Below are 27,790 nucleotides of genomic sequence, written 5' to 3' on the forward strand. Positions count from 1 at the left end.
TTGGTTCAGCTGTCTCTGCCCCAATTTAATGTAACAGACTTTGTTGACTTCCCATGAGAGCCCTGCTGGGAGGAGTGGATGGTGGGTGAGTTGGCAGAGGGGGGTAGGCAGCAGGAGGAGGTGGGTGGAGAACTTTAGGATAGAATGTAAAATATTTTTTTTAAAAAAAATCAATTAAAATAAAAAAGGGAAAAAAGATACAAATAAAGTATACATAAGAAACTCAAAAGATTAATTGCCAAAATTCAAATCACTCAGTCAATAAATGGGAAGGTGAATTGGACAATCTTTTTTTTTAAAGTAGTGTCCAATAAGTATTTGAAAACAAATCAACATTTTTGGTCACCAGAAAAGCACAAAACAAAACTACACTGAGATTGTATCCCACCCTAGTCAGAACCATTAGGAAATGAATGGTGTGCTGGGCATCGTGGCTCACACCTGAAGGCAGAGACAGGCAGAACTCTGGAAGTTTGAGGTCATCCCTGTCTATACAGCAAATTCCAGGTCAGTCAGGGCTCCACAGTAAGAAAACATACACATACACACACACACACCAAAAAGAAGGCAAAGTTTAGAATAAGCATGTGTGAGATGTAACAAAGTTCTCTATTTTATTCATTAAAAGAATAAAAGAAAGGGTTACAAAATAAGACTCAGCCCCAGCATCGGTTGTGGCAGAATCCTCCTTGGCCATTCGTATCCAAGGTACAAGGGGTGATGTCGCATTTTTTTATTCCTTTATTTGATTTTCCCGCCTTTCTTCCCTGTTGCGGGTTAGAGTGGAATCTTGCGCATGCTAGGCAACTGTTCTCTCACCATACTGCAGTCACTCATAAGCCTTTTATATAACTAGCTACAGCATTGACAAGGTTCAAGGAACAGGGGAAAAAGAAAAACTTCTTTTCAAAGAAAGGGGCGCAACCATGAAAACCATCTACTATATGGTACCAGGTCACAGGGACCCCCTGGTCTTCCAAGCGCTTCTTGTAGAGCAAGCCATCATCCCGAACAATGTCCCACTGAACGGTCACCACAAATGCCTCAGGAACCTGAGCAATAATTTTGTCATCTGCTATGAGGGGACAAACATCTCCCCTCATAATATGTTTGATTTCTAGATAGGCAGCCTCGTTAAACAGTGCGGGTGACTCTGGTTGCTGGTATTTGCTCCTGAACATATTAGGGATGTTCTCAGGGCCTAGCCACTTCTCATACTTCTTCCAGGCACTTGGGGGCATACACGCACCTGTCAACATGGCGTCTTTCCAGGAGGGATCAATGGCCAGATATCTGGAAACACAGGTCATCATGAAATCTTTGGTGAGGAATGGAACATTTGCATTCTGCAGATTTGACGGGGACTGGAAAAAGAGTGCTTGGAGGATTGGATAGATCAGGACCTGAGCCCGGATCTTGGGAAGATCTTCTCTGCCCACCAAGGCCTGGGTGATAAGCGCTACAGCCGCAGCTCCAATGCTGTCTCCGCAGACCACCACCCGGGAGGGGTCCACCCCATAGGCTTGCAGAGACTTGAGGAAGTGGATGGAGGCATTCAGACAATCGTGTACAGATGAAGGATGATGGTAGTAAGGAAGCTTTCGGTACCTACAGACGGAAGACAGAGGACAGCACGTCGCTGTGTGCAGGAAACTCTGAAGGCTTTTTGAATTACATCCTCTGCTCACCCAAGAGTCTAATTGATTTAATCTTCTACATGACCCCAGCAATGGAAGAGTGTCATCCCTATTTTCCCCTATGTGAGTTTGAAGAAGCTGCCAAAAGTCAGTTACTTGAATTCTCTATTCCAACCCATGTCTTGATTAGATATGGTTGACACATCATGCAACTGGAACCTATTGGCTTTGAAGATAGAACGAGGGCTAGAGAGATGGCCTGATATTTAAATGCTAGGTTCACAGCTAAAACTATGACGATAGAGCAAACTACAAAGACAGAAAAGAGGCAACTGAAGATTTAGTTGGTTCTGCTGTGCCTGTAAGCCTAGGTAGAAAGAAGAAAGATGAAATCAAGGTATGGCTGCGACTGTTTTCAACTATGGAAGTGAAATGAGAGGAGGAGAGGGGGCAGGAAGGGATGAGAGGGGAAGGGGGTCAAGAAAAAGAGAGGGGAGGAAAGGAGAAGAGAGTGAAGGAGAAGAGAGAAGGAATCAAGAGCAGAAGAGAGGAGGGGAGAGGAAAGAATGGAGAGTGAGAGGGAGGGGAGGAGAGAAAGCTCTCCACAAGTCTGGCTCAGGCAACCCTATCAGGCACTATCCACTGAAGGCCCTTGACAGTGCAAAGGCCCTGGTATTAAAAATATATGGTATTAAAATACCATATATTATATACATTATGTATAATGTATATTATATATTAAAAATATATGGTATTAAAAATATATGGTATTAAAAAGGCCTGTATTAAAAATCTAGCTAAGGATGAGCGGTGAGCAAGCCAAAAGCAGTGCTTCTATATGGCTTCTACCTCAAGTTTTTGCTAGAGTTCCTGCCTTGCTTCTTTCAGTGATGGATGGTGACCCAAAAGTGAAAGCCACATAAATCCTTTCTCCTCTAAGTTGCTTTTGGTCAGAGCATTTCATCGTAGAGACAGAAAGCAAACCAGGACAGCAGTTATTGAACGATGCAGCAGGTGCCTGCAGAATGATCATCTAGCAATGACAGGGGCCTTCATTGGAATTTCCAACCACACTTTATTGCTCTCCCATAATCTTCCAGGCCTTCCCTGAGAGAAGGCTCCCATAGCTGTGTCACAGTGTGTCCTCTTTATTTTATGTCATTGAGTCTGTTTATTTCAAAGACATTTGTTTGCTTTTACTTTATTTTCAATTGTGTGTGCATGTGCATGCATATGTACATAAACGACTGCAGTGCCTGAGGGGATGAGGAGAGGGCATTGGATCCTCTAGAGCTGGAGCACAGGCAGTTGGGAGTACTAGGAACTTCACTGGGGTCTTCTGCAAGAGGAGTACATCCTCTTAACCACTGAGTCATCTCTTCAGCCCCTAGAATACATTCTTTTGATTTTAATTAATTTGACTCCGCATGAAAGTTACTAAACTGTTAGCTTTTGAATATATTTTCCTTAATTTTATCCTGCTAGGATTCCTTTATCTTGGCATACCCTCGTGGTTCTAAATAGTTATGTAATGTTCTCTAATATCACATGGTTCAAATGCTTACTTAAAAGACTTCTTTGTTCATATCTTAGTGCCCAGGTGGTTGATTCCGTCTTTGAGACATTATCATACCATGAAACTTCTAGTATTATTAAAGGTTCAATTACTGGTGGATTTATAATTTTCATAATTTTATTCCATCTTTCAGTAGTTACCATAACTGGTACTAGTTTGGAAGTTCTGTCACCTACTGGGACATCTTACTAGCCCACTTAGCCAATGAGAACTAAGCACAAAACAAAACAAAAAGAAAATGTGTAGTGTGGTAGAAAAGTTGTTGAACAGAGGATGAGGTTGCAAAATAGTTTAACATATTTAAGAACAAATCAAGGGGATATAGAGATAACTTAGTGGGTAAGAATGCTTGCTGTTCAATCCTAATGATCAGAGTTCAGATCCCAGCACCAACAGTTGGGTGTCCTGCAAATACCTATAACCCCAAGGGATCTGATGGGCTCTCCTGGCCTCTTTATATACCCATAACAACATGTGTGTATGTACTCACAGATATACACACATACTAAAACCTTAAAATAAATAAATAAAAACAACCAAATCAAATACTTTGTACTGGGGTGGAGGGAAAGAGTCCTCCAGAGCTTCTTAGATATTAAGCTGATCTCACTCATGACAAACTCCAGGATAAAATTATAAACTCATTTGAAAGACTTTTGCCTGAGAATATAGTACTGCCAGGGTGCCCAGCTTGCACTGGTCCACCTAGAAAACTGTCCTCCCAGAACTCATTTCCTATCATTAGCTGCCTAGGCATTCAAAGTTCCTTGTGGCTATGTTCTAAGGAAGCCCAGCAAATGCTGCAACTAGTGGCGACCTGGGCATCATCTACACAATGCTGGATGTGCAAGCATGTGAAATATAGTCACTGGGTTGTGGAGACAGAGGCCAAGTAAAGAGATATCTGGTGTCCCTGCACCATACCTATGAGAAGGAATATGTAGGCTAGGCTCCAATGAAGGCCTGAGGAAATAGGAGATGCCAGGAATTTGAATAATATGCTGAAGGATGCCACAAAGAGCGGATGGAGGCTAAGAGGGAGGTCACATAGACTTCCACCAACAGGACTATAGAAGCACGAAAGCCCCAAATTTTGGGGCACGAAACCATATCACCATGGATCAAATAAGAGCATAGAACTAGAAGACCTCATGTTTGCCCCGCTGTCTATTAGTCTTTCTTGGTCCTGGCTTTTCCCTCTATGACACCATTTTTTTTTCCTTTTGTGAATGAGAATGTTCGTCCTGTGCCACTGTATGTTGGAAGAATGTAATTTGCTGTTTGAATTGTATGACCAATTCACAGTTAAGAATGGGACCAAGGTTCAAAAGACTTTAGACTTGAACCTTGTAACAGGGCTGAAACTATTAAACTTTGGGGACTCTAATACTAGATGCATTTTACATGATGAGTTGACCATGACTCTTGGATGTTTAGGGGTGGTGGGATACTAGTGTGTGTGTGTGTGTGTGTGTGTACATATATATGTGTGTGTGTATATATATATATAGTATCTATATATAGTATCCCTCAAAAAATTTATATTGGCACCTCATTCCTTAGCTATGGATCAAATCATTGATATAATTGATATATAACTAGATTGTGGAACAATGGCATCATTGATGGTATATTAATTCATGGATTTATAATTTGATGGCATTATTAGACTGTGAACCTAATTGTAAGCTATAGCTTAGGTTCTGTCTTTGAATGTTACCTTGTCTCTGGCCCCTTCTCTCTTTGCTTTCTGGCTCCCACAATAAGAGCACATTTGATGTATTATACTCTCTTGCTTTGATAATATTCTGCCTTGCGGAATAGCAGTGGAACAAGTTGGCCATAGACTGAATTAAGGTTCTAGAACTTGGGGTCAAAATAAATTCTTCCCCCTTTAGGTTATTTCTTTGGTATTTGCAGAAGCATGAAAAAAGTGCATTAAGAGTAATTAATTTTCATCACAGCTATCTCACTCAGTTCCTAATGATGAATGGCTTTCCAGGCCTTCCTCATTTGTATGATTCTATGCTCATATGTGAGAGGGTCTGTTGGGACAAAGACACCTAGGAATGCCCCTCCTTGTATTTTCCCTTGCTTTGTGGATAAGCCGCCCCCATCTGAGACTACTCACCCTACTGACAGCAACACTGAGTCTGTCTCTCGGGCCAGGAATGTACACAGGTTATGGTAAAAGTCTGCAAGAGAATACCAGGCATGATGCACTGTATGAAGAGAACCCAAAACAGCCCCCAGGGAACCAACTGATATGGGGACCATGGGATGATCCCTCTATTCCTAGTCTTGTTCTTCTGAAGTGACTCAAGTCACCATGCCAGGGCAAAATAGGACATCTGCCGTAATTTCTTGAGTGTTGGGGGCATAAGTGAACTTTGGAGCGCATCTTCTGCACAGTTTAATCTTACAGTGGGGGAAACTGAAGACCAGGAAGTTTTGAGGTTCTAACTGAACAAAGCCACTTTTGGAGGATTAGCCTGTGGATATTAAGAATTTCATATATTGAACTGAATGTGGCAGCACATGCTTGTGATCCCAGCTCTTGGGATATAACATCAAGGTGATCAAGTCATTCTCAACTACATAACAAATTGGAAACCAGCCTGGGCTACAAGAGACCCTGCCTCAAAAGAAGATTCACGTATTCATTTGACTAGGAAACAAATGACAAGTAGATGGACAGTTTGGATCAGTATGGGGGTATATTTGAAACTCTAGGAGGCAGGTCCACTGGCATTAGTAGGTAGCAAATCTTCACCCAGGTCCAGGAACAGAAAGAACTCTCTTTGATTTAGCCCATTCCCTTCATATACAAGGATCCTTATCAGTCTGTGTTCATCTTATGTCTAGGCTGTCACAACTCATTGGATAACCATCTCTGAACTGTGCCAAGCAGGCAGTAGGAATCTCTAAATGGCATCAGATAATTGTAATATTTGTGAAGGCTTACTCTGTGGGTGCATACCAGTTACATTGGTAGGCAGAGGATGCAAGCAGACTTGGAGGAGAACACGACGGGGGGGGGCTCTGCTCTGAGTTGTCCAGTCAGCATCTGTCAATGACCCCACCCCCAGGAGGTCTGAACACTGTGCAGTAACTTTATTTGAAGACTTTTAAAGTAGGGTGGATCCACCTAGGGGAGAAACTTAATCAGGGTATAGATAGTATAGAGGAGTTTGCACAGACAATATGGTGTCTCTAATAACTGTCCTGAACCCTAGGACCTGCGTAGATATTGTTCTCTTCCAGTCTTTCAAGTAATTCCTGTTTCAGAGCTTTGAACGTGTGACTTGCCCCCTTTTTAGACTTATTAGGACAAGAGTGAGACAGATGATGGGAGATCACCATGGACGCTAAATCGTGGGGCCAGGTAAACAGCATTTGATGCAGTATCTTCCAAAATCAAAATTAGTGCCAACGTACGCCATGGAAAGCAAACTTCCAGAACTGTGTTTTGTTGCACCAGGTGGCTCTGGTGAGGGAAGTGGAAAGGGCTTACATCTTCCCTTCCTCCACTTGTTCATGCCTCATTTACAACACATAGAGAAAAAAATAGAGAAACTCTTTTAAATACTTGCCCAAACAAGGACTTTTGGAGAAGGGCCCGAGTTCTTAGGAAATAATGCACAGGGATGCAGACAAGTGTAGAGATGGCCTACAGAATAGGAGGTGATCTTTCCTAACTGTGCACCTACTGGAGAATTACTATTTAGAATATACAAAGAATTCAAAAAACTGAACAAGAAATCAAACAATCCAGTCAACACATGGGCTAGTGAAACAAACAGACAGTTCATAAGATGAAATAGAAATGGCCAATAAACATGAAAAAAGAACTCCAACCTCACCAGACATCAGAGAAGAGCAAATTTAGACTTCATTGAAATTCCTTCTTGCCTCAGTTAGAATGTCCATTATTAAAATAATAAGCCATTGGAGAGATGCAAATCCAAACAATGCTGAGATTCCATCTTACACTTGTAAGAATAGCCAAGATCAAAAACATTGATGACAACTTATGCTGGAGAGGATGTGGGGTAAAGGGAACACTCCTCCATTGCTGGTGGGAGTGTAAACTGGTACAGCCCCTTTGGATATCAGTATGGCAATTATTCAGAAAATTAGTAAACAACCTACCTCAAGATCCAGCAATACCACTTTTGGGTATATACCCAAAGGATGCTCAATCATACCACAAGGACATGTGCTCAACTGTGTTCATAGCAGCATTATTTGTCATAGACAGAACCTAGAAACAACCTAAATGCCCCTCGACCAAAGAATAGACAGGAAAATGTGGTACATTTACACAATGGTGTACTACACAGCAGAAAAAAAATAATGACATCTTGAAATTTGCGGACAAATGTATGAATCTAGAAAACATCATATTGAGTGAGGTAACCCAGACCCAGAAAGGCAAATATAATATGTTCTCATTCACAAGTGACTTTTAGACATAAAGCAAAGAAAGACCAGCCTATAATTCACAATCCCAGAGAACCTAGACAACGAAGAGGACCCTAGGAGAGATGTACATGGATCTAACCTACATGGGAAACAGTAAAAGACAAGAAAGATCTCCTGAGTAAATTGGGAGCATGGGGACCATGGAAGAGGGTAGAAAGGGAGGGGAGGAGAGTGGAAAAATGTATAGCTCAATAAAAACAATTTAAAAATAATAATAAAATAGAAATTAAAGAAAACATCAAATAGGTGTGGTGGTGCATGCCTTTAAACCCAGTACTTAGCTGAGGCAGAGACAGTTGAACCTCCATGAATTCAAAGCCAGCTTGGTCTACAGAATAAGATCCAGGAAAGCCAGGGCTACATAGTGAGACCCTGTCTCAAAAAAATAAAGAAGAAAGGAGCGCAGGTAGAAAGGAAGAGCAGGGGACAATGACAACAAATGCCAGAGAGGGATGCATGCAGAGAAGGGACACTCCACACTGTTGGTGAGAATGTAAACTAATCTGGCTACTACAGAAATGCCTCAAAAATTAAAAGTAGATCTTCTTTATGGGCCACCTGTACCATTCCTGGATATTTAGCAGAGATGCTTGCACATCAGTGTTGACTGTAGCACTGTGTACAATGCCTAAGCTGTGAGGCCAACCTGGGTGTCCGACAGCAGAGGAATGAATAAGAAAAATGAACTACGTATACACAGTGGGATTTGAAGTTACGTTGATTGCAGGAACATGGGTAAAACTGGAGATAATTATATTAAGTGAATGAAGTCAGTCTCAGAAAAGCAGATGTCACCCCTTTTCATTCATTTGTGAGTGCCAGGTTTTATGTATGCATATATATGTGTGTGTATATATATATATATATATATATATATGAAATTAGAAATTAAATTAGAATTAAGATTGTCTAGGGAGCAAATGAGATTAATAAGGGGAGAGAGAGCAGAAGATAGTGGTTTATGGAGAGGGTATGCTTAAAGAATATTATATAGTTGTATAAAAATAGCCTTATGCAATCCAGTATAATTAAATATAAACTAAAAATATTTAGAATAAGCTCCTACTTTGTGTTCGTACAAGGAACTCAGCCCTGTTCATTCCTGTTTTCATATGAATTCTTTGTTCTCCGTGGAACTTTTTCCCTGAGTCTTTTCTAATGAGCTTGCTTTATTATGTGTATGTGTGCAGAGGGAGCATGTGAACATGAGGAGTGTGGGGGTCAGAAGAAGGCGTTACAGGAGCTGGAGTTCCAGGTCCTTGTGAGCAGCCCCGTGTACTCACAGGGAGCTGAACCTGGGTCCCCTGCAAGAGCAGCGAGCCCTCCTAACCTCTGAACATTTTTCTCTTAATACTGTTTTGAAATGTGATATTGTTTGTCCTAGTGTCTGACTTTCTAGAGTCCTTTGTTTTGCAGTCTAGGGCCCTGGCCTCACTCAACTCACCAAGATCTCCAGCTATGTAGCACTGGCTCCTCCCATTCCTTGATCCTGGCCTCAAATCTCACTTTATTGGAGAGACTGCTCACTCAGAAGCAATGAGGTGCTGGGACTCCAAGTCAGTGCCTATTCTGGGCCTACACTGTCCAATCTAAAACCACCACCCTCTCATTTGTGTTCTGCAAGGTTCAGCCTCTTACTTTGACTGACAGGCCAATGAGAGCAGGGACTGAGCCCTGCTCTCTAGTCTCTGAGAATCCAGCGATAGCTACAACACAAGTTTCCACTCTCGGTGTTTCCATTCTAGGTGAGAGAAGAAGGAAACTAAGCAAGGAAACATACTGGGGACCAAAATAAACATGAACACAGTAAGCTCTGTGACAAGTGGCAGGGAGACCCTCTAGATAAAATGTTCCCTTTTCTCCTCTCAACATTCCCCAAGTAACTCCTTCTTGCTCTTTAAAATATGTGACCTCTTTTCCTACGAATTGTTGTTATGCACATCATGTACATACATATACATTCCTAAATATTAATACAGCCTGCTCAGTCTGTATAATGCTACTTGTACGTATGCTTTCAGGGCTGTCTATTTGTTCTTGGATGACAACAAGACACATGTTAACCTAGACTGAGGGAAACTCACAAGGCCTCAACCCTTCACAAACCACTAGAGGCAACTAAAGAATACTGAGACCAAGAGAAATAGTCTTCTCCAGGGAAGGAAACAACTATTGGTTATCCAATGCCAAATGGTCAGCCCTGAATTATACTTTTCAAGATTCTTTTTGTGTGGAGAAAGGACCAGCCAGACCATTAACAATGGAGCATCGGGATCACTATTAGAAGCAGGGCTTAAGGAGATGAGCAATTGAAGGTGGATTTGGACCAAGATGACCCAGAAGATTTGAGAGCAATGAGTGGATTTGAGACCATTGTAGAACAAAGGGGATTGGAGGTTGGTCTCACACCTGATTTTCTGGAAGTCCTACTAGGCAATCACTGCCTCCACCTCAATAGAGATATCAAATTATAGAAAACATTGTCATGGAGGCAACAATCCCATTTACTGACATGGTCTTCAGTCTTCATCTACCTGTCACAAAAGGAGCTCCAAGGACTACTTGCTTTGACTCCCACCAAAGAGATCCTCATGGAAAAGTGGGTGGGGTTGTGGAGGTTGTATTTTCTTACTACAGGGATCTTCCTCACCTAGGCTGCCCAGAAAGGCGCCTCCTCCATGTAAGAAGATGATTCCTCGCCGAGGCGTGGAGGAGGCTGCCTTGGGTTGAAAGAGCCTCACAGGGATTGTGCCAAAACGCAGGTCCTTCACAAACACACCAAGGTTCTTCTTTGACACAGAGCTGTCTTGTACAAAGCGGAAAAAGTTGGGTGTGGAGCAAATATTCATCTTCTCAAGTATATTCCCCTGTGGAAAAGAGAAAGCAGTTGGAGGCTTTCATAGCTCTCCTGTCCTTTCCATCCTGCAGACACTGCCCATGCTGCTGCCTGTCTCTGTCATGGACTTTCCAAAAAGCTCCCATTTGAATGTGGTTAAAATGGTTTCTTCCAAGATGCATGACTATCCAAAGTTGTTCGTGAAGATCTAGAACATGGGAGATGTGAGCAGTAAGGAAAGAAAAGGCATGCCTCCTTGCAGACAGAATTTCCTGGTGGTCTTTCTAGAAAAGACCCATGGCCCAATAGCTTGGTTCTCTGCCAGTCTCAGCTCATTCCCACCATGTTGTATCTGATTTCCATGGAACAGTGGCGCCTTTGTTTATGGTTTTGCCCATTCCTTCATAGAGTATGAGGAAAACCACTCTTTCTGGTCCTTGTCTTCATAGTCCACAGCAAAGCCCGGGCTTGGTCTAGAATCTGTCACAGTCTTTGTGGCTATAAGGCCTGTATTCAGCCCTCACTGCTCCCCAAAACTTTGTACTTCAGGGACATTCACTATACCCTTCTTTATAGTTCCCGCACTTACAAAGCAGAGAGCAATGATAACAAATTATCATCTGTTTCAGACTTGTATAAATGGAATAAAGGGAGGAGGTTTTAGAAATCAGGACAGAATTGAATTTGCAAAAGCTGGCTGCCATTTGGCTGATTTCTTGATCATCAATAATGCCCTTGGCAGTGACAATATGATACTCTCCAAATGTGAAGAAGGCTGTTGACGGGGATGAGACCACCAATAAGCCTAAGGTCATGACCTCTGTAATTCCCAAGAGGACAAGAAGTGGGACTGGAACCTACAAGCTATGTATGTCTGTCCGTAATAAATAGATCAGCTCTGGGATTACTGTAGAGCTGAGGTTGTGACTGAATTAGTGAATTAGCCGTCACTTCTTACCACATTCATGGACATCAAAGCAAGGCAGAACAGTAGACTTCCTTTGTCATAATTTGATCCACATTGTACTCTCATGTGCTCTCTCTTCTCCATAGCAGAAGCACTGAGAACTTTAGATGGCTGGGGCCTTAGATAGTCACTACACAAAGCCTCCAAGATCTCTTCTGGAAAGAGGGTATTTGTTATACTTTCCTGGATGTTCTGAGGGTAGCAGAGTTCCTGAGCCTCGTCCTCTGGGAAGTTATTACAACATATTCCTCCACCAAGAACGCAATGACCTAGATTTACATCAGTCCACACTGACAGGGAGCTGCATGAACAAACCCCTCTAGGGTTCCCCCTAATAAACTATTGGGGTTTCTGCCACACCCAAATCCTAAACTCCTTTGCCTTTTTAATTCAACTCTCTTTGTTTACATGTATTTTTGGTTACAAAAAAAATTTTATGTGAATAGGTGTTTTACCTACATGTATGTATATGTACCATGTGCGTGCTTGGTTCCCTTAGAGACCAGAAGAGGGAATCAGATTCCCTGGAACTGGAATTAAAGATGGTTGCGAGCCACTATGTGAGTGCTGGAAACTGAATCCTGGTCCTCTTCAAGAGCAGCATGTGCTTCTAACCATTGAGCCACCTCTGCAGTCTGGTTTAAAGGTTTTCTAAGCCCTCAGGCTAATTACTTCTTAATAGTTTGTGAAGTAGAAAGCCCCCACTCCTTGCTTCGGGTCACATAATGCTATTAATATATCAAACTATTTTTAAGTTAAATTTTCTTTTGACTATTTCATTTCCTGTAACCCAGGACTGAACTTAAGACATGGTAAGACTTTACTTCTGCCCTCCACAAATCTATAATAAACTAATTTTTACTAGCAGCAACCATTGCCTGGGAGATATTAAAAAAAAAAAAACCAGGACTCTAGCTTCTGACAGCTGTCTCTAATTATTCCAAGCTGAACAACAGCCCCAGACTCTAACACACCTCATGAGGCTAGGCTCACATATCCCTGACTGAAGCTTCTTGTTTTACTGATGAGGAATAAGAAGTATTTTAACCAACCAGGTAAGGGCTTACTGACACATGCTACTCAATCCTGACAGAGTCACCAAGGGCTCCAACTTCCCAATCCAATATCTGACATTTGTAAGGGCTTCAGGCTGTCTTATTAGAAATCAGCTCCCCACTTTCACCCTTGCTGCTTATTCTTTTCGGAAGTAAAGGAAAAGAGAGCACGCATCCAGTTCACTTAATTAGCCTTCCTTAACAGGCCTTCAGCACTACACCTTGCAAATCGCTGACTAACACACACTGCTGTTAGACTATGTGATTCTTGGTAAAAAACGCTTTCCCCAGCCGGAAGCAAATTAATTATTTATTAATTAATTTTTATTAATATTTTATTAATTAATTAATCATTAAAATTAATGATTATTAAGAAGCAAATCTTACCCATGTCATCGTGAGATGAAAGCAGTAGTGCAGAATCCGAAACTTCAGAGGGTGCGTGAGCGCAGGAGGCACATCGATAGTGAGGAGGTGGTCTATGAGAACCCACACATTGACTCCTGTTACCAGGAGGCACATGGTAGCAAGGAGAAGTTCCACCAAAGAAAGCATGGTGCTCTTGTTCCTTCGGAGTGAGCCGAGGAAACCTGTGCCCTAGGAAGACTTTATAAGTCTTCTTACCCACACACTCAGGCACTTTATAACCTTCAGAGAAGCACCATGGCCTAAAATCACCTCTTTTCAAACCCTCCAGGCATTGGAAGCATGCCCACATGAACTGATTGCAACAGACCGTAACCCACAGGGGTTCCTGCTCAGCATCAGTGGAGCCCTTATACCTTGTACCCAGGTCATCTTTCATCACACCACCCAGGAAGTCACCAGCCTGCTTAGGAGATGGACACTGCTGGAGAAGGGGTAGAAAGGGAAGCCAAGTGGCAATCAAGTCCCTCGGAGGTTGAGGAGACTTGCTGAAGTCATGTAAAGTACTCTGTGGCTCTCTTCTCGGGTGTGAAATCAGAGATTAGAGAGGTGGTGTGTACCAAGGTGAACCACAATGAGGAAGGACAGAATGAGGTCTCAACCCACCATGTCCTATCCTCACCTCTCCTCTCGACTCCCTAGCCTTATTTTCTTAAAATCATAAATGGGTTTCACAATTGCTCCTCGTATAAGCCCTTACCTTATGCCCTGCAGTCACGCGTTTTGAGGTCTAAGGTCATGCAGTTCTAAACATGTTATTCTAACCTGGAGAAGCCAATTCTGAGAGATATTAAACAACTTTCCTCTAAGCACATTTTTGTGTGTCTACACATGCACACATGTGTATGCATTCTCTCTCTCTCTCTCGTGTGTGTGTGTGTGTGTGTGTGTGTGTGTGTGTGTAGCAGTGGAAATCAGGTGTTTTCTTCAGTTGCTCTCTACTTTATTTATTAAGGCATGGTCTCTTCCTGAATCCGGAGCTCACCAATTCTAGTCAGCTTGACCAGGGGATCCGCCATGTCTACTTTCTTACCATCATATCTGCCCAGACATGAAGTGGCCCAGGCTCCCAATTCTCACATTATGTCTTATGAACCGAGACATCTTTCCAGCACCGAGCACACTTTTTAAAAGATAAAATGAGAAATCCAGTCCCTGAATCCGCAGCCACTGCCTTTGATGGATTTTCCATGACCACCTTCTACCTACCATGCTCTGGTATGGGTTTTCTACTCTCTTTGTGGCTTTTTTTTTTCACTGCAGAAATCTTCTAGTCTAAATGGGCTCATGCAGCTTAAAATATTCATTAATATGCTACATTTAAAAGTACTCAAGAGATAAGTGTCTTTATAAAATATATAATAGGGGGCTGGAGAGATGGTTCAGAGGTTAAGAGCATTGCCTGCTCTTCCAAAGATCCTGAGTTCAATTCCCAGCAACCACATGGTGGCTCACAACCATCTATAATGGGGTCTGGTGCCCTCTTCTGGCCCGCAGGCATACACACAGACAGAATATTGTATACATAATAAATAAATAAATATATTTTAAAAAAATAAAATATATAATAACATGCCAGAGATTTATCTTCATTATCAAAATGTCCCAGTGGGTGCTCATCAGCAATTGAAGGCATAAGTCACAAAACAATCTCACACCAGTGGAATTATGGAATCCTATAATTCCATAATCATGGAATTATGATTAATAAAAGGGTTATCTATTTAAAGGGGAAAACTTAAAGATCACTGTCCTAGACAACAGACCTCAGCACAACCAGGAACAGAGTCTAGCAGCCGGAGGCAGAGCCAGAAGCGAAAGAACAAGAACAGGGCTACTGCTGCTTTTGAAAGCAAGAGACCAACACCCAAGTGGGCTGGTATCTTAAAGGCTATTGGCTGAAGGAGTGGAAGGAACTCCCGCAGCACCTCCCCCTTTTGTTTAAGTAAGAGAGTTCCAAACCCAATACAAAACAATATACACTAGGAACAGATATAAGTATAAGATTAGAATTACAATCAGTATAAACAATATTAAGCAAGGAACATATGCTAAATGTTTTAATAAATATTCTATCCTGAGGAGTCTAAGTCTAAGTATTGGAAATGGCTTGGCTAGATCATAAGAGGATGGTAACTATGACTATCTAATCTTCAACCCTATCGAAGGCCTGAGAAGGGAGATAATATTACTTGAGCAGGCAGAAAGTACAATCAAGTAGCTTCCAAAGCAAGCAATATATGATGGAGACAATTAGCTAACTGAGCAATCACCCAAAGTCTCATTTTGCAGTGTTGAAGCAACCAACTTTAGCTATGGCCTAGCATAATTTACAGACCATTTTCAGAGGCAGGAAAATTTTCAAAACTGTCTTATCCTGTCTTGGCAAGATTTGACAGTCCTGCGTATCCATTTATCATGTAACTTGTCAGTGGTTGAGGCAATGTCAGTTCCTTGCCCAAAGGCCAATTTTGCCAAGAAGAAAACAAGCTCCAAGTGGAGTGTCTTTGGTGCTCAACATTCTCTCGGGAACAGATTGGTGCTGTCAGAAGCAGTCATGTCTCTTGTCAACAAAACCCTAAGTTACTTAAATGCCATGTTCTACAGATCCTTGAAGTAGTTGAAGATTCCTTATCTAGACAGAATACAGTCTCTATATATCTAAAGAACCCAATTGATCTGACTGTATGTACAACAAACATGAACAACTATTGACCTATAATAATTAATATCTTATTATATAACTTAAAGAGTAAAACTTCATGTCAGAACATTAAACATTCTGTAAATAAATATGCAACAAATGAGGACAGTGACCTCAAAATATAAACAATCTATAAGTATTTTGATCAGAGATAGGAGTGATATATAATGCAATATGAAAATATATCCTAAAAGTTGTATCAATATACAAAATGTCCTAAACCGAGGTAGAAACATGCATATATACAATCTGACAGAATAACTTTGCATTGGTGTACAAATGTAAACAAAAGTAACAGATATAATTCGAACTTGTATCAATATACAAAAACTATACCAATGTAAATTATCCATTTATAATAGCTAACAAGTATTCACTCTATTATCCACTACTACTATCTCTCCCTTTTATTTATTTTTTATTTATTAATTTTTTTTTACAAACATAGTTTTTACCCCAACCCTCTGTCTAGTACAAGTAATAATCATCAACCCCTAAACAGTATTCCCAACCCGATGGGCAAACTTTTTTGGAGTGGGGGCATCGTCTTCTAGAATTGCTTCCTGCTGTCATGGGGGTAATGTTCTCTTAATGGGATCCTTACATTCTTCCCAACCTTTCTTCCACAATGGTCCCTAAACTTTGGCTAGGGTGATATAGATATCTCATTTATGGCTAAGCATTCAATAGCCATTTATTCTCAGTATTCTGACCAGTTATGAGCCTCTATAGGCATTGTTGGCCACTGCTTCTCTGATCAAAGATATGCTCACGGATGAACACAGAGTTCTAGAAGTAATTTGATGGACATACATATGTATTTATCAAAACAAAATGATCGTTTACCCAGTAGGATTTCTGACCTCCTCAGTCACTGGCATTTGGCCAGGTTTTACAGTACCAGAAATAAATTACCTCCTGTGGAATGTGCATCAAATGCAATCAGGAAGTGATTGGTTGCTCCCCATGATTGCCATGCCACTATAGCTCTTGTGGGTACAGCTCGCCTGGCAGGTTGATAAAGAGAAACACAGGATCCATAGTTGGGAAATGCTATTAACAATTCTCCCTCAGAAACCTTCAAAGAATCTTTCAGCATTCCAAATCCTAGACAACATATGCACCCTTCTTGTTGGCAGTATTTATTACGTGAGAAAAATTATCCTCTTTCTGACTGGTTCCATCCTTTTAAAGGCATGTTATTCTCTGTGCATTCCAAGAGTAAAAAGGCAGGCTCCTCTTTCTTTGTCATGGCACCAAAAATGAATGCCTCAAGAAAAGATACACTCTCTAACATCCATGCTTATGATCCTAGCAGGGTATACACACAACAGCTTCTGTGACAGTCTCGTCACAAGTCCTACAAACAGTAGGATCTCAGTCTGGAACATACGAACAGCGACTCCACAGGTCTCATTTCACAGATTCAGATGCAGCCACTGTGTGGCGCTAGCCCTCACTTTAAGACTATTCTCAAGCGACTCCTTGCGGCTCAAGTACTCACTAGAACTCCAGGGACACCTGAAGGAAAATCAAGCACCTCAGGCAAATGCCCAGTAGATGGCAGCATTGGGGTGGCCAATCACATTTAGTCCCGGAAATCTGGATTCTTTTGGAATATTTCCTTTAACTTCTTTCTTTTAAACGCACAAGCAAAAACAGGGGCAACATTAAGGTAACCGTGAGTCTTCTACTCATGAGAACTCTTCCTTAGTTTTCATTTTATGTAACTGGGTAACTTTAAAGCAGAAGCCTTGAGAAAGAATAATGCTATGCTTTGCGACAGTGTAAGTCGGTAACGAGGTAAAGAAGTAGGGGAAATTAGCCTCAAACTGGGACCTGTAAACTGCAGCACAATTTTTCTCTTAGATTTGTTCTGTAAAATAGAAGGTAAATGGTCTGACATTTTTCTTTAATAGAAATAACTCCTGAGCATAGCTTACGTCTAAACCCCACTTAGCTAACTCCCCTATGACGTTCCCTCAATTTCGACTGTATAATGCTATATAAAGAAAGATATTTTCAACTTAGGGCTGATTACACATGGGTCACCCCTACAGCAGGCCTGCTCAGGCAACTGACTCAATTTTATTTGGAAGAAAAGAATCATTCGCTTGACTATTATAGACATTTTCACCTGGTAATGAGGATGGATTTGTGCTACTAGCTACAAGTCAATTATAGTAGAAAAGGAAACTTGGGGCTGAAGAGATGGCTCAGCTTTAAGAGCTCTTGTTTGTCCTCCTAGAAGTCTGGAGTTCCATTTCCAGTGCCCACATCAGAAAGACTAGGATTCAAGCTCCAGGGATCTGATGCCTTCTTATGACCTCTGTGGGTCTTCAGTAGCCAAGATTTACAATTCGGATCAATCTGATGTCAGACTAGGCATCATAATTATTTTAATTTTTTTCAGGAACATGGTTCTCAGACACCTGACAGTGGTAGTTAATCTTTCTATTTTTGCTTTTAGCCAGGATTAGTTCTGACTAAAACTAATCTGCCGTGCGTGTATTTTACTGATGATGTGACATGATGTCTCAAGTGACGATATCATCTTTTCCAGATTTCCATCAAGCAATGATCCTCTAGATTTCCAAGTTCAGAACCCCCTGGATCAGGTCGATCCCTGAGGAGATATAATTTCATCCATGCTCAATTTGAAGAACTTTAGAAACTTGATCAACTGTGTGTGTGTGTGTGTGTGTTGTGTCTGTGTACATCTGTAATCATGTCTGCAGTGACACGTTCACATGTATGTAACCAGAGGCCACTGCTGATATCTTCTGAAATCACTTTCCACCTTATTTTGTTGAGACAGTCTCTCACTGAACCGGGAGATCATCAATTCCACAAACTAGCTAGCCAGCCAGCTCCAGAGATCATCCTGTCTCCACCTCCCAGGACTGGGGAATACAAGTACACACAGCTCTGCTCAGCTTTTTATGTGATTGCTGGGGATACAAATGGGTCCTCATGTTTTGCAACAAGTACTTTACCAACTGAGCCATCACACCATTCCCTAAACAATTCTTTAGATTAAGAGATAAAAGGTCTCTAGAGGGATAAAGGTAGCATAGAAATCAAGGGGACATGGGGCAGAAAAGGAGATTAAAAAAAGAACATTCCTCTGGATTGGATCTTTGTCTCTCACTGGCTGAGAGTCAAGAATCCCAAGACTGCTATGCTATGGAACAATCCCTTTGCACGCTGTGAAGATTTGTTACTGTTATTGCCTTAATAAAAAAGTTGACCAGCCAGTAGCTGAACAGGATAAGGTTATGCAGGAGAGCCAAACTGAGAATGCCAGGGACAAGAAGGGTGGAGTCTGGAGTCACCAGCAGATGCAGAGAGACACAAGATGGACATGCTGTACTGAGAAAAGGTACCAAGCTACGAAGCAAAGCATAGATAAGAAATATGAGATAATTTAAATGTAAAAGTTAACTAGTAATAAGTCTGAGCTATTGGCTGAGCATTTGTAATTAATTTTAAGTCTCTGAGTGGTATATTACTCTTTACTATGGTAAAATTAAAACCTTTTTAATTAGACAAAAAGGGGGGAAATGGTGTGGAATAATCCTTTTGTACACTGTGTGAAGTTTTGTCACTGTGGTTGGTTTAATAAAGAAGCTGACTGCTGGATAGCTGAACAGGGTAAAGTTAGGCAGGAGAGCCAAATTGAAATGCTGGGAGGAAGGAGGGTGAAGTCTAAAGTCTCCAGCAGATACAGAAAGAAACAAGAAAAGCATGCTGTACTGTACAAAGGTACCAAACCACATGGCAAAACATAGATAAGACATATGGATTAATTTAAATGTAAAAATTAGCTAATAAAAAGCCTGAGCTATTGCCAATCATTTATAACTAATATTAAGTCTCTGTGTGGCCCCTGGGAGCAGGTTTGTGGAACAAAAAAAACTCCTGCCTACGCTGTTAAGCAATCCTCTGCCATCCACCAGCAAAGAACGATTATTGGAATGGCCAGTGAAATGCCCTTATACACCCAGGTTTATACTATGCTGTCACCTTCTTATGAAGCATAGTAAGAGTTATTTGGGTTGGGGGGCTTACCTTTTTTCCAGTGGTTGTCAAGAAGTTTATTACCTGGAAGAAACAGAGTCGCAGAAGGGAATGATGATGAATAAGTGAACCAATTTTAGGTCAGTAACACTATTCACACTATTCTGTATAATAATAATATTGAGATGGTGAATATATGGCATATATATTTGTCAAAACATACAGAAACAGACAAAGCAATAAGTAAATCCATATTCTCTTTTTATCTTAACAAAACTCCTTTCTCATATGAAAACCACTCGGTGTATCCACATCAGCTATCATAACAATCCCATTAAAGAGAGAAACTTCTGTTCATAAATACATCATCACATTCTGTCTTGTCTTTAGTGGTAGATTACCAGTTTGAAGACACTTAGGTATATTTTTCTTTTTCTTTGTTTTTTTTTTTGTTTTGTTTTGATGCCCTGTAGTGCATTCCCTTCAGTGTGTAGTTTTTTTCTTTACCTAAAATTTCCAAGTTTTCTTCAAGCTTATTCTTCCTGAAATTCTTTTAGGCTACAGTTCCTGGCTTCAGCTGTATAGACACCCCACCTCCACCCCAAGGTGGCAGAGAACTCAAACCACTGAGACCATTTGGCTGTTGTTAGGATACCCCTTCTTTCACTCAGCTGCTTTTGCTTTTCCTGCCTGTCTCAGCAGATGATTTTACATGAAGCTCCCATTTGGATGTGATGAAGAAGGGTCAATTACTATGAAGCTAAGAACTTTCTAATTGCAGTAAAAGAAACCATTTATGGTGATGAGCACATAATGAGATTTGCAATGACTGGGTGCTTTTTTGTGGTTTCTTGAGCATCTACCACGTGTTTGGGAGGGATGTATGAAATTCTACAAGTACCACAAATGTGCGTCACAGGAATCGAGGCTGTCAGTGTTCCTGAGGTCATGGCAACTTGATTTCTAAGAGGTAAAACATGTGGCGGGAACACAGTAGGCTCTAAAATCTCATAATAATAACTGTGTGAACTCTATAGCCACCCTACCAGCTGGGGATGGGGTTACATCAGTGAGCAGAGCTAGCTGTCACTTAACAGGTCCATGCACACGTCGGTGAGAAAAGGGAAAAGACACTACCATACAAACCAGAGAGCTATAACCTGCTCCCTGGAAATTTCATCTCATTGGGTCTAACACTGATGATCTTAGAGGATCCCCAGGGCCTTACATGGTCCCTGTTCACAGCCCCCCACTGAAGTTAAGTCTATCTTGTCTGCCACTTACTCTTACACACATATTGGACTTTCTGTTCCCAAACACTTAATCCCCTAAACCATAGGAAACTGTACTCCAATTTTGAAACCCCCCTTATTTCTATACAAATTTATTAGTCTTTGATAAATGACATATAAACCCTCTTGTCTGACCCTTGCTTTAAGGTTCTCATTATTCATAGGTCTAATAAAGCTATTAATATAACCAAAATTATAGCTCTTCAGTTATTCCGTCCTTTGTCTGAGAGTCTCAGAAAAGGCGAACAGTAGAAGACAGTTTTTCATCTTCTTCAGACTCTATAATAGACTAAATTTTTATTGGCTACTTCCAACTCTCCTCTGGGAAATAATAAAACCTAGTTTTGTGGTTTGTGATTGCTGGTTCCAACCATCCAAAGAACTAAAAAACCATCAACTCTTAGACTTGTCAGCATGTTGGACCCCAGAACACCAACAGAGGCTCTTTTCTTACTAAAGAGCAAAAGGATGTGTTTAACCAACTCAGTAGGGATTGGAAGATTCATGCTACCCTAAGAAAGGTCATTATGAACTACCCATTTGTCAATTCAAAGTGTATAAGACCCCAGATTATTTCTTATAAGAAAAATTCCCTCTTGCACTGGGGGCCTTGCGCCTTTAATCCCAGCTTTCAGGAGGCAGAGGTAGGTGGATCTCTGTGAGTTCAATGCCAATCTGATCTACAGAGCTAGTTCCAGGACAACTAGGGCTAGTACACAGAGACACTCTGTCTCTAAAAACCAAAAAGAAAAAAATCCTCCCTTGCTAACACAACTCCTGCATGGAAAGTGGAAAGGTACGACACTCAGCTCATTTATAGGCAGAATGCTGGCCATTGTCTAGAACACACAGTGTCTGGCATATTGCTAAAGAGCATCACACACTGGTCAATGCTGTTAGACTTTGTTGATTTTTGCAGCACACTTTCCCCGGGCTTGAGCTGTGTCTACTCTCACAGGACATAGTTATTAAGAAATAAAATTTACCCATGTCACCGCCAGATGAAAAATCTAGCGGAGAATCCGAAACTTCATGGGATGTGAGATGGAAGGAGGCACGTAGTTTTGAGGAGGTGCTCTAAGAGAACTCATAGGGTGACCTCCAAGACCAGGAGACACATGGCAGCAAGGAAGAGTTCATTGGGATCCAAGGGAAGCAGGTTCCTCTTGCTTGTTCAGAGTGAGATGAGGAAAACCTGTTCCTTAAGAAGACTTCATTGAAGTTCTCATCTACAAACCCAGGCCCTTATAACCCGCAGAGAAGCACCATGACCCGACTCCACCTCCTTTAAGCTTGTTCCTGATACTGAAAGCATCCTCTTGTGAACTGACTGCATCAGATTGCAGCGTGGACATGCTCCTACCCAGTGGAACTCTGGCATTTTGTCCACTTTGTCCCAAGGCGGGTCAGGCTTTCATCGTACCACCCCAGCATGAACTCTCCTTGGTAGCAAATGGAGTTCCAGTGGAGAAAAGACCGTCTGTCTGCAAGGTGAAGCCAAACCACACCCAGATCTCGGGAAGGCTGAGGAAACTCACTGAAGTCGTGTATGGTACTCTGTGACTCTCCTCTCAGGTGTGAAATTAGAGATTAGAGCAGCGGGGTGTGTGCCAAAGTCAACCAAAAAGAGGAAGAGCACAATGGAGGGAGAGAACAACCATACTACATGCTCCTTCCTTTCCTATCTGTTTCCCTATGTCCTAGCCTGATCTGCTCAATGTCAAAATGCATGTTTTCTTCACTGACCTCATTCTGTCTTTTCTCCATGTGGATAAAACCCTGTAGTATCCAGGAATAACTTGTTTCATTCCCTATGCAACTCCAATATCAAGGTAGACTCCAGGATCAAAGCATTGAGTCCTTTGAAGTTGCAGAGTGTTGTACCTTACTCTGTTGAAGTGAGCGCTGGAGACTTCAGAGATGACCAGTGACTTCCGGGGGCTTCCAAAGTTGGTCCTCTCCTAGATGAGCCTTGAGATAACAAGAGTTCTGGCTGGTTCTTGATTGAAGTTGAGAAGACCCTGAGTCAAAGGCAATAGTGAGGCTCTGTCCTTTCAAGAGAACCAGAAAGATACTGATATTTTGTTGTTTGCAGCTGCAAACACTGAGGGTAATATTGTGGAGGAGAAAGAAGTAGTGAGCATTGTGAGTTCCCAGAGAGGAATGCTGCCATCACAAGAATCTAAAGGTGTGGTTGGTGGACTTGACCTTATATTCAGTTAGCAGCCTCCGTCCCATGAAGCTGACACACGGAAATGATCTCAGCAGAATTTCTGAAGGTGCACAAAATGATTAGACTGTAATTCAGACTTCCAGTCTCTAAGACCAGCCATATGATTACATCCATCAGAATGTTCCCTTTAAACAAAGGGAAATTCATTATATTATAGAGGTGGGACGGCATTTATGGCTTTAAAACATGTTCCTCTATTTCTTCTACTTACAAGGGGCGTGGATATACATGAAGGCAAAACACCTATACACAGAAAGTCAAATAAAAAGAGAAAACTGATGTGAAATTTAGTGACATTATGTAAATCCACAAAATGAAGCAGTGGTCTCTCGCATAGTCCCCAAATCCAAGTTAATTTGCAGATATGAGTCTTTGAATTGAAGTGGGGGTCAGCTTTCCTTGAGAATGGATGAAGCTCCAGCCCAAGATGGACGTACATTAGAATCTTTCCGGTAAGACACCACTTCATGGTGCTACACAGATTATTAGAAATGGGTTAAAGCAAGATGTGAGTAAGAGGCTGAAAATAATGAGCCAGGCAGTCTTTAAAAAAAATACAATTTGTGTGTTGTTATTTCGGGGTATAAGCTAGCAGACGGCCGGGAGCTGGGCAGCCAGGAGCCAGGCGGTGGGAAGCGGCCCGCTGCTCCCCGCTACAGAATGGCGCCCAACGTGGATAACTGAATCCACAGAAAGCTTGAGAAAGCTTGGGAAAGAATAGAGTAAAGCATGGCTTCTTGGTAGCAATGTAGTTCTCAGAGATCTGATTGCTTTGACATTGCAGAGGGAGGGCACTGTAAGGCACTGTGTTTGAGTTGTTGGCTTATGGCATCTAGTATGTAGGAGTACATGAGAGCAGAATGCCACGGGGAGACTTTTGCAAGGTGGAAGAGGGAAAGTCAACTAGAAGCTCTGGAGGGACAGTGGCCACAGTGAGGCCCCTTGTGCTTCTAAAATGTGAGCAGTGTTGATATGCATTCTTAGGGTAGAGAATGAGCCACTGCACATACAACACTTCCCATAAAAATAAGCACTGTGTGTGTGTGTGTTATATGTGTGTGTGAGTGTGTACATGTGGAAGTGTGGGTATACTCATCCATAAAAGAGATGTGGGAATTCAGAGTTTGACATGGAGCACCATCCCTCATCCGTTTCCACCTTATTTTTTGAGACACGCTCTCTCACTGAACTCTGGGGCTCACTATTTTGACTAGACTGTCCGTCTGGTGCAGCAGTGAGATCAGCCTTTCTTGTCCATGCTCCAGTGAGGAGGCTGCAGCCAGGTCGCGGCACCAGCCTTTTTATATGCGTGCTGGGGATCTGAGCTCAGATCCCCATACCTGTGTAGCAAGCACTTCACCCAATGTGCTATCTTCCCCGCCTGCTGAACCGTGTTCTTTCTGTCTCTAGAATACACGCGCAGCAGACAATTGACCAGTGCGTGCAAAGACTGTGGCTTCCTCCTCCTGGATGTTTACAGCCTGAGACTTCCCACCCTCAGACACCTCCTATGGAGACTAACTCACCCGTTCCCCTTGCTGCACCTAATAAACATGCTGAGATCCCAGTTCCCTAAGTATCAGTAGTGTTAGCTGAATCCCATTGGATCCCAGCTTTGCTGTACATATGTCTGTGTGTCTGTCTTTTCTTCACTCCCTCTCTGATCCTAGCCAGGGTTCTGTGACCCAAGCCATTCGGGTCTTATCAGTTTTGCTACAAGTCAAAAAAATGCTTTGAATATGATCCTGGTGTCTATGTATTTCTCAATGTTTCTCTGAAACAATAGTAGTCTAATCTGGTAGCTTGTAAATCAAATAAAAACTTCAAACTCATTTGGAGGTTCTATGTCATTGCCTTGAGATGGTTCTCCCTTGACACCGAGAACATTGTTGAGTTTCCTCAGGGGAGGAAGCTAAAGGGATAATGGGAAGGATGGGACAGTCTTTCCGATGCTGATCCCCTGAGGCACCTGTAACATTTGGTGCTCTAGCATTGGGCCCCTGTCACATTAGCTTCTCCAGCTGTGCATCCTACAGAATTAGCTCCATCTAGTGTCTAGCTCTTGAAGCTTGCAGCAGACAAGGCAACAAGGGTGAACAGCCTCCCTTGTGTGATGGTGAGTGCTAATTGTCAACTTGGCAGGCTCCAGAAGCACCTAGAAGATGGGCTTCTGGACATGCCCATCAGGGGGATTATTTTAATTATATGAATTGATGTGGGAAGATTGTCTTAACTGCCATGACCATTCCCCAGGGAGGGGATCCTGGACCACGTGAAGTAGAGGGAAGTTCTGGCATTCTTGGCTCTCTGCTTTTTGATTCACTGTGACCAGTTGCCTCAAGTCCCATTGCTCTTCTTTCCCCCACCATGAAGGGTTGGACCTTGACCTGTAAAATCAAACAAACTCTTTCTCCTTTGGCTTGCTTCTATTAAAATATTTTTATCACAATAGGGAGGGAAAGTGAAATACTTGAGAACAACTCAGCCAGGCTTGCTGCTACTCTCCCAAGACGCACCTAACACCTGATGACATGATGCTGACTTATTTTAATGGTCATGCTCCAAGATAAGCTCCATTTCTTTCCCGGGAGCAGTCTCTGGGCTTTGTATCTAAGAATCATTGTCTCCATGTATCTTCTGACTGGGGCCTAATTACTCCACTCTCTAAACTACTCCCTACTTTCGGTTCATATGGTGGGAACTGCAGAAGGTCTTCAGTGCAGCGAGTGGTACGGGGTTTGGAAAAGGGTTGCTATGGTTTCTACACAGAGTGTCAGGGCTCATAGCAGAACAGACTGTGTCTACCTTGGTGATGCAAGACTGCAAAGGTGTGCTGCTTGGCCCAGCCACAGAAAGGCAGATAGTTTTGCTCTTACTAACTGCTATGGAGAAAAAAGGCACAGGACAGGTGACCTGGTACTTTTCCAAGTGCCTGGCGCTTTGTTTACCTGATTTAGTGGAGACATGACAGCTGGGGGACAGCTAGAGCTGTAGTCACCACGTGAGTAACATCGGGATCATCCACACTCAGTCACCAAGGTCTGTCTGACTCATGAGCATTTCAGGTGGATGAGTTAGAGCAAGGGGTGATGGGTACTTTTGTGGAGTCTTTTGTGGTGATCTTGAGGTCTGCAGTGCTTTGTGCAATACAGCGTGGGCTTCCTTTATTTTTGCAGAGAGGGTGAGCTTCCCATGACTTCCCACAGTGACTCCCGGTCCGTGGCTGGAAAGTTAGCGTGCAGTTCTTTGAGTTTCCCAGTATACCTATTGCATGGACAATACAGCCAGCAGGTAGGCCCAGCAACAACACAAAGTATGTCTGTGAATCAAGGAGCGCAGCTGAGGCTAGAGGTTGTTTACCAATCACAGTGAGCCTTGGGAGCCCCAGCAGCCTTGTTAATCCTCCAGTGAGTATTCATTCAGAACAGATGCCTAGTGATTCCCGGAAAGTGGACTGCTTTCCTTTCTCCTGTATAGAGTCAGCCTCTCAATTATGCAGCATGTTCAGTATGGAATTTAGGAGAAGACATCAAGCAGAGGTAGAGCTGGCTGGTCAAGGCAGTCCCCATGTATAATATTGATTCCTCAGGAAGCAAAATCAAGAAATCGCCAAGCTTAAATCCAGGCTTACCACTACAGTTAAGACCTTTCTAAAGAAGCAGATAGTTGCTGCAAAGATTCAGGGCCCTTTTTTGTGAGTACAGACTTGGTCTGTACTCAACTGTGTGGGGTTGAGCTGCTCCTGGCACTAGATTTGGATCATTTTTCTCTTACATGCAATAATCCTCTAAAAATTTGGAAGAGGCTGCTCATTCATTCCCTGCTGCCCAAATCTGAAATAATCACTCAGAAGCTATATTATTTGCAATACTCTTTGGCTAATAGCTTAAGCGTATTTCTAGCTAGTTCTTACATCTTAAATTAACCCATTTCTATTATTTTATATTTTACCATGAGGCTCGTGGCCTACTGGCAAGGTTCTGCTAGCAGCCACATGGCTTCTCCCTTACTCTGCCTACTCTCTCAGCATTGTTTAGTTCTCCTTGCCTAGCTCTATTCTGCCCCATTGTAGATCAAAGCAGCTTCTTTATTCATTAACCAATGAAAGCAACACATATACAGAAGGACTTCTCACACCAAGTTTCTAGTCTACAGTTTTGTTTAAAACCAGCTGTGATATGAAATTTTATGCTTCTCTTTAAAATGTTTATTACTTTTAAGAAGTTAGTATGCATGCCGGGCGGTGGTGGCGCACGCCTTTAATCCTAGCACTCGGGAGGCAGAGGCAGGCGGATCTCTGTGAGTTCGAGACCAGCCTGGTCTACAAGAGCTAGTTCCAGGACAGGCTCCAAAACCACAGAGAAACCCTGTCTTGAAAAATCAAAAAAAAAAAAAAAAAAAAAAGAAGTTAGTATGCGGATGTGGAGGGAAGGTTATATGCACGTAAGTACAGGTGCCCAAAGAAGCCAGTAGTGTCTGAGAAATTATAGGCAGCTGAAAGCCCTACCAGTATAGGTGTTGACAGCCAAACTCAGGTCCTCTGCAATATCAGTATGCGC

General features: G+C 42.1%; 1 protein-coding gene across 1 annotated transcript; it reads right to left on the reverse strand.

Annotated features, from left to right (window-relative positions):
* Positions 1 to 833: 833 nt before the first annotated feature.
* LOC119817850 (arylacetamide deacetylase-like 4) lies at positions 834 to 13,111 on the reverse strand. Its single transcript, XM_038335287.1, has 4 exons — positions 12,944 to 13,111; positions 10,349 to 10,565; positions 5,345 to 5,408; positions 834 to 1,608 (listed from the first exon to the last, which is right to left on the reverse strand). Exons 1-4 carry the CDS (start codon positions 13,109 to 13,111, stop codon positions 834 to 836), a joined length of 1,224 nt encoding a protein of 407 aa, XP_038191215.1.
* Between the last annotated feature and the right edge of the window lie 14,679 nt (positions 13,112 to 27,790).

This window comes from Arvicola amphibius, chromosome 6 (assembly GCF_903992535.2).
Source record: "Arvicola amphibius chromosome 6, mArvAmp1.2, whole genome shotgun sequence".
NCBI classification, from domain to species: Eukaryota; Metazoa; Chordata; class Mammalia; order Rodentia; family Cricetidae; genus Arvicola; species Arvicola amphibius.